General features: G+C 54.9%; 3 protein-coding genes across 4 annotated transcripts in view; 2 read left to right on the top strand and 1 right to left on the bottom strand.

Annotated features, from left to right (window-relative positions):
• Positions 1 to 416: 416 nt before the first annotated feature.
• ALKBH2 (alkB homolog 2, alpha-ketoglutarate dependent dioxygenase) lies at positions 417 to 5,137 on the bottom strand. Its single transcript, XM_068163338.1, has 3 exons — positions 4,826 to 5,137; positions 2,527 to 2,725; positions 417 to 1,992 (listed from the first exon to the last, which is right to left on the bottom strand). The coding sequence occupies exons 1-3, from the start codon at positions 5,040 to 5,042 to the stop codon at positions 1,683 to 1,685; spliced, it is 726 nt and encodes a 241-aa protein (XP_068019439.1). The 5' UTR covers positions 5,043 to 5,137; the 3' UTR covers positions 417 to 1,682.
• Positions 5,138 to 5,271: 134 nt separating this feature from the next.
• On the top strand, positions 5,272 to 11,949 carry UNG (uracil DNA glycosylase). Of its 2 annotated transcripts, XM_068163335.1 has the most exons (7): positions 5,272 to 5,438; positions 6,040 to 6,240; positions 6,913 to 7,008; positions 8,207 to 8,304; positions 8,759 to 8,847; positions 9,695 to 9,873; positions 10,605 to 11,949. In XM_068163335.1, exons 1-7 carry the CDS (start codon positions 5,349 to 5,351, stop codon positions 10,743 to 10,745), a joined length of 894 nt encoding a protein of 297 aa, XP_068019436.1. In that variant the 5' UTR covers positions 5,272 to 5,348; the 3' UTR covers positions 10,746 to 11,949. The 2 variants fall into 2 exon arrangements, with proteins under 2 accessions (XP_068019436.1, XP_068019435.1); XM_068163334.1 differs by lacking the exon at positions 5,272 to 5,438 and having other exon boundaries at positions 5,913 to 6,240.
• A 305-nt stretch (positions 11,950 to 12,254) lies between these two features.
• Positions 12,255 to 15,761, top strand: part of ACACB (acetyl-CoA carboxylase beta) — a 43,763-nt gene continuing 40,256 nt past the window's right edge. Inside the window, exons 1-2 of the mRNA XM_068163332.1 lie at positions 12,255 to 12,437; positions 12,885 to 13,307. Coding sequence (XP_068019433.1) covers positions 12,889 to 13,307 — 419 coding nt within the window. The 5' untranslated portion in view covers positions 12,255 to 12,437; positions 12,885 to 12,888. The remainder of the gene's footprint in view (positions 12,438 to 12,884; positions 13,308 to 15,761) is intronic.

Genomic DNA, 15,761 nt, shown 5'->3' with positions numbered 1-15,761 from the left:
GTTCTCAGCAGTGTGTACTCTTCACTCCCTGTTCTCAGCAGTGTGTATTCTTCACTCCCTGTTCTCAGCAGTGTATTCTTCACTCCCTGTTCTCAGCAGTGTGTATTCCTCACTCCCTGTTCTCAGCAGGGTGTATTCTTCTCTCCCTGTTCTCAGCAGTGTGTATCCTTCACTCCCTGTTCTCAGCAGTGTGTATTCTTCACTCCCTGTTCTCAGCAGTGTGTATCCTTCACTCCCTGTTCTCAGCAGTGTGTATTCTTCACTCCCTGTTCTCAGCAGTGTGTATTCTTCACTCCCTGTTCTCAGCAGTGTGCATTCTTCACTCCCTGTTCTCAGCAGTGTGTACTCTTCACTCCCTGTTCTCAGCAGTGTGCATTCTTCACTCCCTGTTCTCAGCAGTGTGTATTCTTCTCTCCCTGTTCTCAGCAGTGTGTATCCTTCACTCCCTGTTCTCAGCAGTGTGTATTCTTCTCTCCCTGTTCTCAGCAGTGTGTATTCTTCACTCCCTGTTCTCAGCAGGGCCTCCTCAGAGTTTTTAACTGATTTTTTTGGGGGGGGAAGTTCAACTGAAAGGTCACTTTAGGAAGCAGTCCTGCTGGAGGTGGGGTCAGAACATGCACACAACAAGGGTCTAAGCCTGAAGTTTATCAGCTTGTGACAGGGCCACAAAGTCACGTTTTACTGCAAGCTTCTGTGTTCATTATGGTTTCCTTCTGCATACAGCTGCTTTCCAACAGAGCCAGTCTGAGGAGGACAACACTGACAAACTGCTCAGTTTCACTCAGCTGCAAGTTTGCTCTGAAAGCTTCCTCAAAGGCTAGAAACATGAGGGTTGAGTAGTCAGCACTTGTTCTAGCTTTCCCTGCCAGGCAGGAGATGCTCTTGGCTTAGCCCTCAGTGTGAAGAATAGAACAATAAGCAATACCTTGATCCAGCTCCTGAACTGTGCTAGATACTCCCAGCTCTTGTGAGCATCAAGCTCTGCAGATGTTTGCCACCCAGCCTGCACCTTCTGCCATCACTGGGGCTCTGTGCGGGCATCTGAGGCTTATCAAACACTGGTACTTGTGCCTCACAAGCTTCCAGGGTGGAGAAGGTGGCAATAAAAAGCTAAAACCCCTGAGATCTGACCTCCAAGACGACACCTTTGTGTTGAACTCTTGTCTTCTGTTGTGCTTTATTTAAACAATGTGTGATACTCCAGTCCAAGCACTGCACTGCTCTTTGAGGTTGTGTTTTCACTTCAGGGTATTTTTGTAACTGTACAGTAGCAATAAAAACAACACACAACAAAACTTGGTCAGAAAAGGTAGCTGTTGATGTGTGGTAAGGGCCTGAAACAAAGACAGGTACATGTGCTAGGAACAGCACTTCACAGTCTCTGCCTAAGAAGCATTCATGCAGGAGCTCTTCACTCATACAGCACTTCTGGGCAGGGGCAGAGGGTTTGAAGCAGCAACTCCAAATTGTCTGTCCTTGGAGAACAAAGTATGCTTGGCACTGCAGCTCAGAAGTCACAACCTCTCTTAGCATGCTGCCAAGCATCTCCACTCCTGGCTTACATTGTTCATCCAGGACCTCAGATCATCAAAGAGAGTGTTTGAACCATACATTGACAGTTGTCAGGGAATAAAGTTTCTGTCTTCAGTCAGAAAAGCCCTGCTGCCTGACTGGGGAATGTTTCACTTCTTGGCTAGAGCCCTCATGTTCCGGAAGGTGAGGTTGATCCTGGGGGCGAGCACTCCCTTCCGGGTGGGCAGGCTGTGGTACCAGTACACGTTGGTGGGGTACTTCATCATCAGCAGGCTGCCATGGGCTAGCTGCAGCTTGATGGGCTGGATGTGGCGTGTTGCTTTCTTCCCTCTGGAATCACAGTGCCTGAAAACAAAGTCCCTGCAGGCTCCAAAGGAGACAGAGGCAATAGGGCTGCGGGGAACCAGTTCTCTCTCGTCGTCGCGATGTTCACCTATGTGGTCCCCACCATCCTTGTACCTGCACAGAGCACAGATGAAATTCATGCAGCCACAGAATGCTTTGGATTGCAAGGGAGCTTCAAGTTCATCAGCTAGTTCCAAACCACCCCCTCACAGAATCACCAAGGTTGGAAGAGACCTTAAAGCTCATCAAGTCCAACCTGTCACCCAATACCTCATGACTAAACCATGGCACCAAGTGCCACATCCAATCCCCTCTTGAACACCTCCAGGGATGGGGACTCCACCACCTCCCTGGGCAGCACATCCCAATGGCTAACAACTCTCTCTGGGAAGAATTTTCTCCTCACCTCCAGCCTAAACCTCCCCTGGCACAGCTTGAGACTGTGTCCTCTTGTTCTGCTGCTGGGTGCCTGGGAGAAGAGACCAACCCCCACCTGGCTACAACCTCCCTTCAGGGAGTTGGAGACAGCAAGAAGGTCTATGATTACACAATCCATGGAAAACAACCTCTCAACGACCTGTCAATAGTTTCCCACAAGCAATCTGTCACTTGCCCAAGGTGCTTGGTGCAGCTGGGAAGCAGACACACCTGTTAATTAGCACAAAGTTAAAGCTATGTCCTGTGTCCAGAGCGAGGCGGTCTCGGATGCGCTCCAGAACGGGGATCCATGGCTTAGGAGAGAAGGTAACACCTGAGTATGTGTAGGTTAACTCAGGGTCTCCATAAGTGACCTGCTTCCTTGGAATGTTGTGCCACTTGCCAAAGACATGCAGTTTTGTCATTTCACCTGTTTAAAGAAGAAAGGAGAAGGCTCAACACCACCTCACGACGACCTCTGAACTTCAGTGTCAACAACCTCCTCGGTTTGGAGCTTCTGGGAAAGCTGCAGTGGGAAATGAGGAGGATGACAACACAAAAGAAGGGAATGGAATGGAATTAGAAGGGAATGGAATAGAATTGGAAGGGAATGGAATAGAATAGAAAGAATAGCCTGTTCCAATGCCTGACCACTCCTGCAGCAAAGAAATCCTTCTTTGTGTCCAACCTAACCCTCCCCTGGTGCAACCTGAGCCCATTTCCTCTTGTCCTATCCCTCAATACTAGAAGAGACCAACCCCTGTCTCACTCCAACCTCCTTTCAGGGAGTTATAGAGAGCCAGGAGGTCCTAGGAGGTCCTACATCATCCTCAGTGAGACTGGAATAGAATGGAATACAATGGAATAGAATGGAATAGGACAGGATAGGATAGAATAGAATGGAATGGGAATGGAATAGGAATAGAATGGAATAGGAATGGGAATGGAATAGGAATGGAATGGAATAGAATAGACCAGACCAGGTTGGAGAAGACCTCAGAGATCATCAAGTCCAACCTATCACCCAACACCATCTAACCAACTAAACCATGGCACCAAGCACCCCATCCAGTCTCTTTCTAAACACCTCCAAGGATGGTGACTCCACCACCTCCCTGGGCAGCACATTGGCCAATGGCAAATAACTCTCTCTGGGAAGAACTTTCTCCTCCCCTCCAGCCTGAACTTCCCCTGGCACAGCTTGAGACCATGTCCTCTTGTTCTGGTGCTGCTTGCCTGGGAGAAGAGACCAGCCCCCACCTGGCTACAACCTCCCTTCAGGGAGTTGTAGAGAGCAAGGAGGTCTCCTCTGGGCCTCCTCTTCTCCAGGCTAAGCAACCCCAGCTCCCTCATCACCTGTTCTCAAGTGCTGCTGTTCCAACAGAACACTTAACTCTCAAGCTTGACACTGCTTTACTCTTGCCCTTGAATATGAGCACCCCCAGCATACTGCTGGTGAATTATGTGACTGGGCATCTCTCATACACTCCATGAGCCAGCAATGTGCTCTTGTGGCCAAGGCTCTCCTGGGGTGTGCATGGAGACAAGCATGGCCAGCAGGTTGACAGTTTCTCCTTCTGCCCCAGTGAGACTACAGCTAGAGAACTGGGTCCAGTTCTGAGCTCCCCAGCTCAAAAGAGACAGGGAACTACTGGAGTGAGTCCAAAGGAGGCTCCAAAGATGCTGAGGGGCTTGGAGCATCTCTGTGAGGAGGAAAGGCTAAGACATGGGACTGTTAAGCCTGGAGAAGAACAGCCCCAGAGGGGAGCTGATCAGTGCTCAGTGAGCGATAAAGGACCTGTGGGGGGCAGGAGGATGGGGCCAGACTCTTTGTCACAGGTGTGCAGTGACAGGACAAAGGGCAGTGGGCACAATCTGGAATCCAGGAGGTTCCATCTGAACAGGAGGAGAAACTTCTTTGGTGTGAAGCTACTGGAGCCCTGGAGCAGGCTGCTCAAGGAGAGAGTTGTGGAACCTCCTTCTCTGGAGAGCTTCCAAACCCCCCTGAATATCGTGATCCTGGAGAAGCTGCTGTGTGTGACTCTGCTTTAGCAGCGGGTCTGGACTGGATGACCTCCAGGGGTCCCTTCCAACCCCTAGCATGCTGTGATACATCCACAACAAACTTGTGCCACCCCTCCTGGAGTACCCCACTTCTCTCCAAATGGGAATGACACCACTTGAGGCTCACTTCCAGCCTGTTAGAATCAACCCTGCCCCAGGGAGGCGGTGGAGTCCCCATGCCTGGAGGTGTTCAGGAGGGGACTGGATGTGGCACCTGGTGCCGTGGTTTAGCAGTCAGGTGTTGGGTGACAGGTTGATGATCTCTGAGGTCTCTCCCAACCTTATTGCTTCTATGATCCCTCTGCTTGTTCTTCACTTCTCAGGCCCAAGCTTTGGCACCGCCAGGCGCCTGCAGAGTCCTCTCCACCTCCCGCCAGCTCTGCCCAGGCCTCGGCAGCCCAGGGCAGGGACACCCTGCAGCAGGCCGAGCCTGGGGACTGGAAGCTGCACTGCCGAGGGCCGTTACCTTCGAAGTACTCCACCTCCTCTTCCAGCTGCTGGAAAATCTCGTCAGCCTCAGCCTTACCGAAGAGCAGCCGGTAATCGCAGTCCAGCCCCTCAGCGCGGATCTCCCGCCAGAGGGGCTGCGCGGAGGCGGGGCCCGGCTCCGCGGGGCGCGGCCTCTTCCCACCGCTGCCGCTCCCCACCTCCCGGGGGGGACGCTTCACCACGTACTTGTCCATCAACACCGGTCCAGGGCCACTGAGAGCGGCAGAAATAGCCTGCGGGAACCAGGCGGGGCCGCGCACGACCCTCTGAGGGGGGAGCGGGGGCGGGAACGGGCAGACGCCTGCTCGGGGATGGCGAGGAAGCCACTGCGCATGCGCGGACGCGGCCCAGCGGCCTCCGACCACGCCCCTCTATCCTTAAGGCCCCGCCCCCGCGCACGCGCGCGGTTTTGGCGCCAAATCGCTCTGCCGCCTAACCCCCGCTAAAGCGAGCCGCTGCTGCTACTGCCGCCCCTCGCCCGCTCTGCCGCCCCCTCCGCCATGATCGGACAGAAGACGCTGCACTCCTTCTTCAGCGCCGCGCCTGCCAAGAAGCGCAGCCGCTCCCCGCAGCCCGGCGGCGATGCTGAGGTAGAGAGCGGGAGGCTGGTTGCGGGAGCGGAGCGGGGAGGGGCGGCTGGCTGTCGAGACTGTGGGGTGGGGACAGGCTGCGGGACGCAGTTGTGAGGTGGAGAGAGGTGGCGGGAGGCGGCTGAGTCGGGGGACGGCGGCCGTTGGGTTTGTAGGGAGACCGAGCGGCCCCTTCCAAACTCCCGCGCTCTCTCCACGCTTGGCTGAGCTGCCAGTCGAGGCCACGCTCCTCCGCCGTTGCCCAATGGGCGCTGAGAGCTTGCCTCTGCGTCAGAGGGTGCTGGGCTGAGAGGTTCTTCGCATTCTCGGTCAAGCCAATAGGGAGCAGCGGGCCCTTTCCCGCTGGCCAATAGAGAGAGGGCTATCCCCTGTGGGCGGGGACCTGTGCTGCGCGGCGGCCAATGGGGCTGGGGCTGACGTTGTTTTGCCGCGAAATAGCCGCGTGTGTTGCGGCCGCCCCCGGAGGGTGGAGCGAGGTTGGGGTATGGCGGCCGTTGGTGTCCTGCTGCCGTTCGGTCTGCGGCCGTGCCTCCTCCGCCCTCGGCTAGGCCTTGCTGCCCCCTGGTCGTTTTGCAGCCGCCTCTTCATCCGCCGTTTCCAGGTCAGCGCTGTCAAGAAGGCGAAAGTGGCGGGGGATGAGGCAAGCCCCGCCGTGCAGCTGAGCTCGGAGCAGCAGGAGCGGATCCGCAGGAACAAGGAGGCGGCGAGACAGCGTCTGGCCGAACGGAACGTGCCGCCGGGCTTTGGGGAGAGCTGGCGGAGGCAGCTTGCCGGGGAGTTCTCCAAGCCCTACTTCGTAGAGGTGAGCAGGGAGGGTTGGCTCTGGGCTGAATTCTCACCTTGTACTTTCCTTCACGGGAGGAACAGCCCCCTGCACCAGTACAGGTGAAAGGGTGCTCTGCTGGAAAGCAGCTTTGCAGAGAAGGACCTGGGAGTGCAGGTGAACGACAAGTTGTCCGTGAGCCAGCAGTGTGCCCACGTGGCAAAGAAGGCCTCACCAGCACAGAACAGAGTGGCACTAGAACCTCCCTCAGCCTGCTAGCCCTACTCTCCTTCATGCCCCCTAAGAGACCAGCAGAAGCTGTAAAGGTGCTGTGGGGCCTGCGGCATCTTTGTGAGGAGGAAGGGCTGAGAAACCTGAGGCTGTTTAGCCTGGCGAAGAGCAGCCCCAGAGGGGATCTGCTCAGCACTCATTAAAAGCTGAAGGACCTGTGGGGGGCAAGAGGATGGGGTTAGACTCTTGTCAGTGGTGCCCAGTGACAGTACAAAGGGCACAAACTGGAACCCAGGAGGTTCCACCTGAACAGGAAGAGAAACTTGTTTGATGTGAGGGTGCTGGAGGCCTGGAGCAGGCTGCCCAGAGAGGTTGTGGAGTCGTTTGTGAAACCTGATCTGGGTGAATCTGTGTTAGAAGGGGGGGTTGGACTGGATGATCTCCAGAGGTCCCTTCCAACCCCCCTGTTCTGTGCTTCAGCTGATGAAGTTTGTGGCAGAGGAGAGGACGCGCCACACGGTTTATCCGCCCCCCGAGCAGGTCTTCACCTGGACGCAGATGTGTGACATCAGAGATGTGAGTAGAGATGCTGGGGAAGGATGGGTGGCAATGGTCAGGGCTGGGCTGGGCTGGACACAGAGGAGTGATAGATGCTGCTTATGAAGCCTTCTTCTTTCCCAAGGGCAACAGAAAGGGGATAAGGGAGAGAGGCTGATGGGTTGGGAAAGAAACTAACCCAGCTTAATAAATAACCATGTACAACTGGATGCAAGCCAATAACTCCTGATGGCAATCACAGCACCACTGATGGTGGGGAAGGCCCAGACTGGAGTCAGCAGCAGATGAGAGCTAAGTTCAGAAGCTGGATTCTGGACATGGGTTCAGGAATTGGGATTGAAGGCAGAACAGAGAGAGTCCTTCTTGGACACTGGCAATTGAAGAGGAGGCTTGACCCTGGGGATCCCTTAGCTTTCTCCTAAAGATGCTGTTCATAGGATGGAATCCCTTGTTGGTCAGTTTAGGGTCTTGTCCAGTCCTCCCCACAGGTGCCACCTCTGACTTCCTGCCCCCTAGGTGGGACATGAAATGTGACAGTGCCCTTGGTGTGCCCAGGAGCAAGTCTCAGCCAGAGCCTTTCTGCTCTCCCCATCAGCTCCTCATTGCTAGACTCAGCTCCTGGCTGTGCAGCCCTGCCCTGAACTGCAGCAATTGCCTCACTGAGCTGGGAACTCACAGCACTGATCAGAAATACTCCTTTTGTAGCTCAGATCAGGACATCTGGGGGAGATCTCTGCAGCTGTTGGTGCATTTGGATCAGGTTGGATGCACAAACATGTTTATTTGACATGCAGCCTTGTAAGCAGCAGTCCTGTGGGGTGTGGGAGCCATTGTTTCTCTCAAGTAACTCCTAAATCCCAGCTTTCCCTTTCATCTCTGATAAGGAACCAGGGATTTATTGCTTTATTGCCCTCACTGGGTACAGAATTTCCTTTTGAACTTCACCTGGACTTTTGATCTCATTTCCAGGGTAACAGAGTGCTGGAATTTTGGATCCCACACATCTCTTGGTGGTTTTGTTTGGGGATTTTTGTTGAATTGATTTGTAATGAACCATAATGCAAACCAAACCAGTGGTGCAGGTGGTCCCCATTGCCACTTTGGCACATGGTTTAATGCCTCAGGCTGATGGTTTGACTTGATGGTGATAGAGGTTTTTTTCTCTCTTCTGACTAATACTGATTAAAACTGAGTGCTAACAAAGGTCTGCTTCCAGGTAAAGGTTGTCATTTTGGGACAAGATCCATATCATGGACCTAATCAAGCTCATGGGCTCTGTTTCAGTGTTCAGAAGCCTGTTCCACCTCCTCCCAGGTATGACATCACTCAGCTGGCAAAGCCTCTTTTGTTTACAAATGGTTGGGGGCAGGAGGAAGTGGCCTCAAGTTGCACCAGGAGAGGTTTAGGTTGGGCACGAGGAGCAGTTTCTTCCCCTTGAGGGTTGTCAAGGCCTGGCCCAGGCTGCCCAGGGCAGTGGTGGACTCCCCATCCCTGGAGGGGTGTTAAAGCCATGGAGATGCTGTGCTGAGGGCCATGGTTTAGTGGTGACCTCACAGGTTAACAGCTGGATTTGATGATCTTAAAGATCTTTTCCAGCCTGAATGATTCTGTGATTCCAACCAGACACAAGAAGGTAGGTCCTTGTTACCCTGTTTCTTAAAAGACAGGAGTAAGGTCAGTGCTCTCCTTGCCTGGTGTAGGAGCCACAGTTGTTTGCTCTTGCCTTTAACTGTGTTTATTTCAAATCTTCTGGTGTTTGTGTTTGCAGTTTAGAAAACATCTACAAAGAGCTGTCCACAGATATCGAGGGCTTCACCCACCCTGGTCATGGTGATCTGACTGGCTGGGCCAAGCAAGGTGGGTTAATAGATGCTCTAGTAACATGTCATAGAACCATAGAATTGGTAGGGTTTGAAGGGACCTCAAGGATCAGCCAGTTCCACCCCCACTGCCATGGGCAGGGACACCTCACACTACAGCAGGTTGCTCACAGCCACATCCAGCCTGGCTGCAAACACCTCCAGGGATGAGGCTTCCACCACCTCCCTGGGCAACCTGTGCCAGGCTCTCACCACCCTCACGGGGAAGAACTTCTTCCTGACATCCAGTCTGAATCTACCCATTGCTAGTTTTGCTCCATTCCCCCCAGTCCTGTCACTCCCTGGCAGCCTAAAAAGTCCCTCCCCAGCTTTATTGCAGCCCCCTTCAGATACTGGAAGGCCACAATTAGGTCTCCTTGGAGCCTTCTCTCCAGACTGAACAGCCCCAACTCCCTCAGTCTGTCCTCACAGGAGAGCAGCTCCAGCCCTCTGCTCATCCTCATGGCCCTTCTCTAGACATGTTCCAGCACCTCCTGTATGTCATTCAAAAGCCCATCTAGAAAGCAGACCCATGGTTGGAAAGAGTCCATCTGTGAAGGAGAGAATCAGTTGTGAGTGCTTGATAACCTTAGGGCTGCACTCCTGTTTTCCCAGGGGGAGCAGGAGTCATAGCATGGTTTGGGTTGGAAAGGGCCTTAGAGATCACCTAGTTCCACCCACCCTGCTGTGGGCAGCGACACCTTCCACTAGCCCAGGTTGCTCAAGGCCCCTTCCAGCCTGGCCTTAAACACCTCTGGGGCATCCCCAACCTCCCTGGGCAGCCTGTTCCAGTGTCTCAGCCCCGTTTGTGGTTCCATGCTCTGTGTTGCTGCTCTGTTTGCCAGGAGTGCTGCTGCTCAACGCCGTCCTCACGGTGCGAGCTCACCAGGCCACCTCCCACAAGGAGAGAGGCTGGGAGCAGTTCACTGACGTGGTGGTGTCCTGGCTCAACAAGAACTTGCACGGGGTGGTCTTCATGCTGTGGGGAGCCTATGCCCAGAAGAAAGGCAGCTCCATAGACCGGGTATGGGTCGCTCCTCCTCTCTTCTCTCTCCCTCCTATTTTTCGCCAGTTGGGTGGACACTAGAGGGCACTTCCCAGGCAGGATTGGGCTTTTCTCCCTGCTTGAGCTCTGTGGGGCAGGTTTGTGTTGTGTTCCAGCTGAGCCTTTGGCACAATTAGGCAACCAAAGTGGACCAAGTGTAGCCTTCTGCTGTTGGAGGAGTGTCCGGATGAGGACAGAACTGCCTTTTCTTCCAGGAAAAGCCTCATGGATAAGCATAAAGCTTGCTGCTGGGATTCCAGCAGTTGAAAGAGGGCCAGGCTGTTACTGCTGGTTCATGTGGTCCACCCACTTCTCCTCACTGGGATAAAAGTCTGGGGTCCTCAGGGCTGGTTGTCTGGGGTCCTCAGGGCTGGTTGTCTGGGGTCCTCAGGGCTGGTTGTCTGGGGTCCTCAGGGCTGGTTGTCTGGGGTCCTCAGGGCTGGTTGTCTGGGGTCCTCAGGCTTGTGGCTGAGGAGGTGGAGAGAAGAAACTCCAGCTGCATGGTGAGGCAGAGCAGCCAGCCATGCCCATAGGGCTGAAAGGATGCAAATCACAGACTCATGGCTTGGGTGGGAAAAGCCTTCTTAAGATCCTCAGGTCCAGCCATCGACCTCAGGCCACTGTGGCCACTAAAGCATGTCCCCAGGTTGCCATGTCCAGACATTTCTTGAGCAGCTAAGTCTAACGTGGTCTCCTCTCCTGCTTCCCAGAAACGCCACCACGTCCTGCAGACGGTCCATCCCTCACCCCTCTCTGTCAACAGAGGCTTCTTTGGCTGTAGGCACTTCTCAAAGACAAATGAGCTGCTGAAGAAGGCTGGGAAGAAGCCCATTGACTGGAGAGCCCTCTGAACTTCCCTGCAGGACCTGCTTGGTGGGGGGCTCATGGGTTGAAACCAGCCCCTGGCTTGGGGGGTTGTCTCGGTTCTGAACCAGTTTTGCTGACCTGAGGGTTGCTCTTGGGATGTGGATCAAGGAAGCAGCCACCAAACTTTCAGAGATCTTCTCTTTTATTGACTGTTTTTTGGGGGGTTTTTTGGTTGTTTTGAAGAGCAGGTTGGAGTGTGAGGATCTTCTCTGCTCTTTGAACAGGTCTCAGCTTAGTTGGCAGCCAAGAAACAAGAGCTGTATGTTGTGTTTGTTGCTGTACTGGGAATATCTTTCCAGGCTCTCATGGAGGGAATGGCAGTTCTAGGAGCTGGGATTTTGTCCACATCCTGCTGAGCCTCCTCCCTTTTTACCTCCTTTGCAAATCCAGATCTCCTATTTATGGCTCTGGAGCTGATTTTGCAGGAGAAAAGGGAGTTGCTTTTGGGGTTTAGCTTGGATTTGTCAGACTCTGGCCTCTTGGGACCATACACTGTCAGGAGTGGCCCTTGGGGTGTCCATACCCTCACCATTTCAGGGTAAGTGGTACCTGGGGTCTCCATCCCCTCCTCATTTCAGGCTAAATCTCACCCTCCCCACCAAGAGTGGGCAGTGACCAAAGCTCTGGTCATGCTCTGAGGTTTTTGTTGGCATTTCAGACAGGAAAACCCCAAAGCTCAGTTTTTGAGAGTCTCAGTGGCTGTGTTAATCCCTTGGTTGACAGCTGAGGTGGGATGCCCATGAACTTCATGGGACCTTGCTGGTGGCAGCAGTGAAGCTTTGTTCACCAAGATCAACCAGCTGATGGGTCAATGGTTGCAAATTATTGAAGCTCTTAATGAGGAGAAGCTTTGTGCTTTGCCTTCCCAGGAGCAAACCAAGGCCTCTGGGCCACTGTGGTAAAGAACCTTTGGTGCTTCCAGGTTGGAGGCAAGGTTGGACTTCACACTTGTGGGGATTCCAGCCCCATTTTTGACGTGGTAATTCCTGCCATGGACCTCAAGTGCCTTCTTTGTTTGGAAACTACATCAGGCTGTGTAGAGTGACCCCTGTAAAGCTTTCCCTGGCGTTGGCTCCGTGGGTGACACTGGTGCAAGGGACACTTGCTGTGTCTGGGCTTGGTTGGTTGGTTGGTTTGTTTTCTCTCTCCCTACTTCATGGGTTTTTAAATAAAACTGACTTTGTTTACCTTGTGCTGTCCTCTTCCAGCCCTGGGAACAGCCCAGGGGCTGACACCCTGGCTGCTGGTGGGGGTGGGAGGTCCCTGCTCTCTTCCCCGGGGCTTCCCCCTAGGGGAGGCACAGCCGCAGGAGCTTGTCCCTCTCTTCATCCCGTGACCAGGCATGCAGCCAGGGCACCTTTGTCCCCCAAGGATCGGGTGTCTTGGCTGGCCATGCTGAACCCTTGCCTCCAGCAGAGGCTTGCCAGGCATGTTAGGAGGGAAAGACTTCTGCTTGACGTCACCATCACGTGTGAGGATGCAACCCTCAGGCAGCTACCAGTGAGGGGACACTGGGGACACTGGGACATGTGCACCCCCACCATGTGGCCGTCACCCCGGCCTCTGGCACCGTGCTGGGGGGGATGGAGTGACTGAGAGCAGCGTGACCGGCCCTGGACTGGGCAAGGCACAGCTGGGACAGAGAAGGGGGAGACCCACAGGGCTCTGCACTCATGGTGAGTGGCCAGGGCTAAAGGAGCATGGGAGGCTGTGGTGAGTTTCCTTCAGGACCATCCCCAGCTTTAACTGCTTGTAGAGATTTGGGGGGGTGGGTTTTGAGGTACCCCACTTGGTGAGGGGGCTCAGGGGGTGGCTTTGCTGCCATCTTTGGGACGCTGTGAGCAGCTGGGGAGGTGCTCTGTGTGTGTGTGTGTGTGTGCTGTGTTGGTCTGCGTGACGGCAGAGTGAAACCATAGTTCCTCCTGCCAGAGCTGCTCCTGTTTTGAGGAGTAAAAATAGGCTTGGCTGAGCCTGGAGTCGAACCTGGGAGGGCCTGGCTTGGTGTGCTGGGGAACACACACCAGTAGAGCAAGGCTCTTGGGGCTTGGGGGGGCTGCTCCTGTGGTCCCAGCTGATTCTGGGTCCTCCCTGACCGAGCATCTCCCCACCTCTCCCCAGGGCAGGTGAATGCTGCTGGCCATCCCGCTCCTGCTGCTCCTGCTGCTGCTGGTCTGTGCCAAAATGTCCAACCCTCAGCCTAAAAAGGAGGCGAAGCTGGAGCAGCCCCCAGGGGAGCAGCCAGCAGCCGACGCTGTAACCAAGACCCCGGCCTGTCCAAGGCCCCCGGCCCCCAGCAGCCCGCTCCGGGCGGGCAGGTCCCTGGGGGTGCAGCAGGAGCTGATCGCTGTCTACAACCCTGCCGCCCTCCGCCGGCCGTCGCTGGCCAAGTTCGTGCTGGGCTCCTTTGAGGACAACTCCTCCGACGATGAGCTGGTGGCCACAGCCATCAGGGTGGGCAGCAGGCGCAGCAGCCTGGCCGGGGCAGGGGGCACCAGCACTGAGCCCCCTACCACGACTGCCCAGTCGGAGCCCACCGCTGGCATGAGGTAGGGGCTGTGGGGTTGGGTGGTGCAAGCATTGCCCTGGCTTGGGATGTTCTACGTGGGTGCACTCCTCAGGGACCTTGCTGCTAAAAACTGGGGTGCATCTGTGGGTGCTTCTTGGAGCAGCAAGTGTCCCCATCTTGCCCTCTTTGTGTTGGGAAGGGACCTTTAAAGATCATCCTGTCCAACTTGTTGTGCAGCTGCATGAAACCCCCTGATAACAGGCTCAGTGGCAGCCCCCCAGGAGGAGGTGTACCTGAGCACTTGGTGTGACAGCAGCAAGAGCTGGGGCAGAAGTTGCTCCATCAGAGTGATTTTTGGCTTGCTGAAGGATGGGGTGGGAAGTGCTTAGGGTATTCAGAATGTTCCTTCCAACACAAACCTCGCTCTGCAGCCAGACTGCCCAGGTGCTCACACTGCCTCATGGCTGCTGCTGCTGCTCTCGTTTTGCTGCTTCTCCTCTGTCCCTGCACTGTCACCTGGTCACAGCTGTGGTTGGCACAGGACAGGGATGCAGCACGGAGCATGGATTGTCATGCATGGCAAGACAACAGTGTGGTTGGGCTGGGTGAGGTGGTGAGCATGGGGCTGGTGTTCTCCAGACACTCCCCATCCTTCTGGGTGCCTAGGTTGGGTGTGAGCATTGTTGGAGGCACTTCATGGGGTAGGTGGAAACCTCCAAGCTGAGCCTTCTGAGAGGGTACCTGCACATCCATGTGCATTTGGGTGCGCAAATGTTCTCCTGGCTGCCCAGGCAGGTGGTGGAGTCCCCACCCCTGGAGGTGTTCAAGAAACCTGTGGCCATGGCACTTTGGGACATGCTTTAATGGCCATGGTGGTGTTGGGTTGATGATTGGACTGGATGATCACAAAGGACATTTCTTCAATGTTTCTCTAGATGGCAATGTGCTCCTGGATCCCATGTGGGGATGCACAGCATGCCTGGAGGAATGGGACAGGAGGGGTGCTCCTGCACTGCTCCTGCCTTCCCTCTGCCTGTGCAGATAAAGGATTCCAGCCAGAAGAGTGTCTCTGTGGTGGCTTTGTGAGGGGTTGTTCAAAACTGGTTAAAAAACTGGGTTAGGAACTGGCTGGAGGGCTGAGCCCAGAGATGGTGAATGGTGCCACATCCAGCTGGCAGCCAGGGATCAGTGCTGGGCCCCATCCTGTTCAATATCTTTATTGATGATCTGGATGAGGGGATTGAGTCCAGCATCAGTAAATTTGCACATGACACCAAGCTGGGGGCAGGAGTTGATCTGTTAGAGGGTAGCAGAGCTCTGCAGAGGGACCTTGCCAGGCTGGACAGATGGACAGAGTCCAAGGGCATGAGACTGAACACATCCAAGTGCCAGGTGCTGCACATCAGCCACAACAACCCCAGGCAGTGCTACAGAATGGGGTCAGAGTGGCTGAGAGCAGCCAGGCAGAGAGGCTGGGGGCTGCTGGTTGATAGTAGGCTGAACATGAGGCAGCAGTGTGCCCAGGTGGCCAAGAAGGCCAATGGCATCCTGGCCTGCATCAGGAACAGTGTGGCCAGCAGGAGCAGGGAGGTCATTCTGCCCTGTGCTCAGCACTGGTTAGGCCACACCTTGAGTCCTGTGCCCAGTTCTGGGCTCCTCAGTTTAGGAAAGCTGTTGAGATGCTGGAAGGTGTCCAGAGAAGGGCAACAAAGCTGGGGAGGGGTCTGGAGCACAGCCCTGTGAGGAGAGGCTGAGGGAGCTGGGGTTGCTTAGCCTGGAGAAGAGGAGGCTCAGGGGAGACCTTCTTGCTCCCAACTCCCTGAAGGGAGGTTGTAGCCAGGTGGGGGTTGGTCTCTTCTCCCAGGCAAGCAGCACCAGAACAAGAGGACACAGTCTCAAGCTGTGCCAGGGGAGGTTTAGGCTGGATGCTAGGAAGAAATTCTTCCCAACAAGAGTGATTTGCCATTGGAATGTGCTGCCCAGGGAGGTGGTGGAGTCCCCATCCCTGGAGGTGTTTAGGAAGAGCCTGGATGAGGCACTTGGTGCCATGGTTTAGTTGATTAGCTGGTGTTGGGTGAGAGGTTGGACTTGATGATCTCAAAGGTCTTTTCCAACCTGGTTAATTCCATTCCATAAGCAGCTGAGCTCTGCTCCACAGTGGGTTTTGCTAACTGCTGGTGGGGCCCTTGGGCAGCTCACTTCAGAGCAGTTTCCCACATGGCCATGGCTGACGGGCATAAAAGTAACTGGAAACCAGGTGCTGCTGCCCAGCAACTGCTGACTGCTCCTCTCCCAGTTAAAAATAGAAGACCTTTGGCTGTGGGAAGGTGTCAGACAGATCCACAGCTGCCCAAGGGTGTCCTCTTGCCCAGCTGAGGCAAGAGGCTGGTTTCATGAATTGCTGCTGCTCCTCTCTGCGTTAACATGGGAGGAATTTCCTGGCTCTGGGCTGTAGTTGTGGTTGGTGCCAGCGTGCAGGGTGAGATGGCTGTGC

This window comes from Melanerpes formicivorus, unplaced genomic scaffold (assembly GCF_026170545.1).
Source record: "Melanerpes formicivorus ecotype bairdi unplaced genomic scaffold, bMelFor1.0.p_v2 SCAF_72, whole genome shotgun sequence".
Lineage (NCBI taxonomy): Eukaryota > Metazoa > Chordata > Aves > Piciformes > Picidae > Melanerpes > Melanerpes formicivorus.
Note: the sequence above shows the minus strand (reverse complement) of the source record. Positions and strands in the feature narration are given on the sequence as shown.

Coding starts and splice junctions, on each gene's coding strand:
- UNG (XM_068163334.1), top strand. CDS start 5,923: ATGGCGGCCGTTGGTGTCCTGCTGCCGTTCGGTCTGCGGCCGTGCCTC. Junction 8,305..8,758: donor CCTGTTCCACCTCCTCCCAG/GTATGACATCAC, acceptor TTGTGTTTGCAG/TTTAGAAAACATCTACAAAG. Junction 9,874..10,604: donor AAGGCAGCTCCATAGACCGG/GTATGGGTCGCT, acceptor CCTGCTTCCCAG/AAACGCCACCACGTCCTGCA.
- ALKBH2 (XM_068163338.1), bottom strand. CDS start 5,042: ATGGACAAGTACGTGGTGAAGCGTCCCCCCCGGGAGGTGGGGAGCGGC. Junction 2,726..4,825: donor GGAGGTGGAGTACTTCGAAG/GTAACGGCCCTC, acceptor TTCTTTAAACAG/GTGAAATGACAAAACTGCAT. Junction 1,993..2,526: donor AACTTTGTGCTAATTAACAG/GTGTGTCTGCTT, acceptor TGCTCTGTGCAG/GTACAAGGATGGTGGGGACC.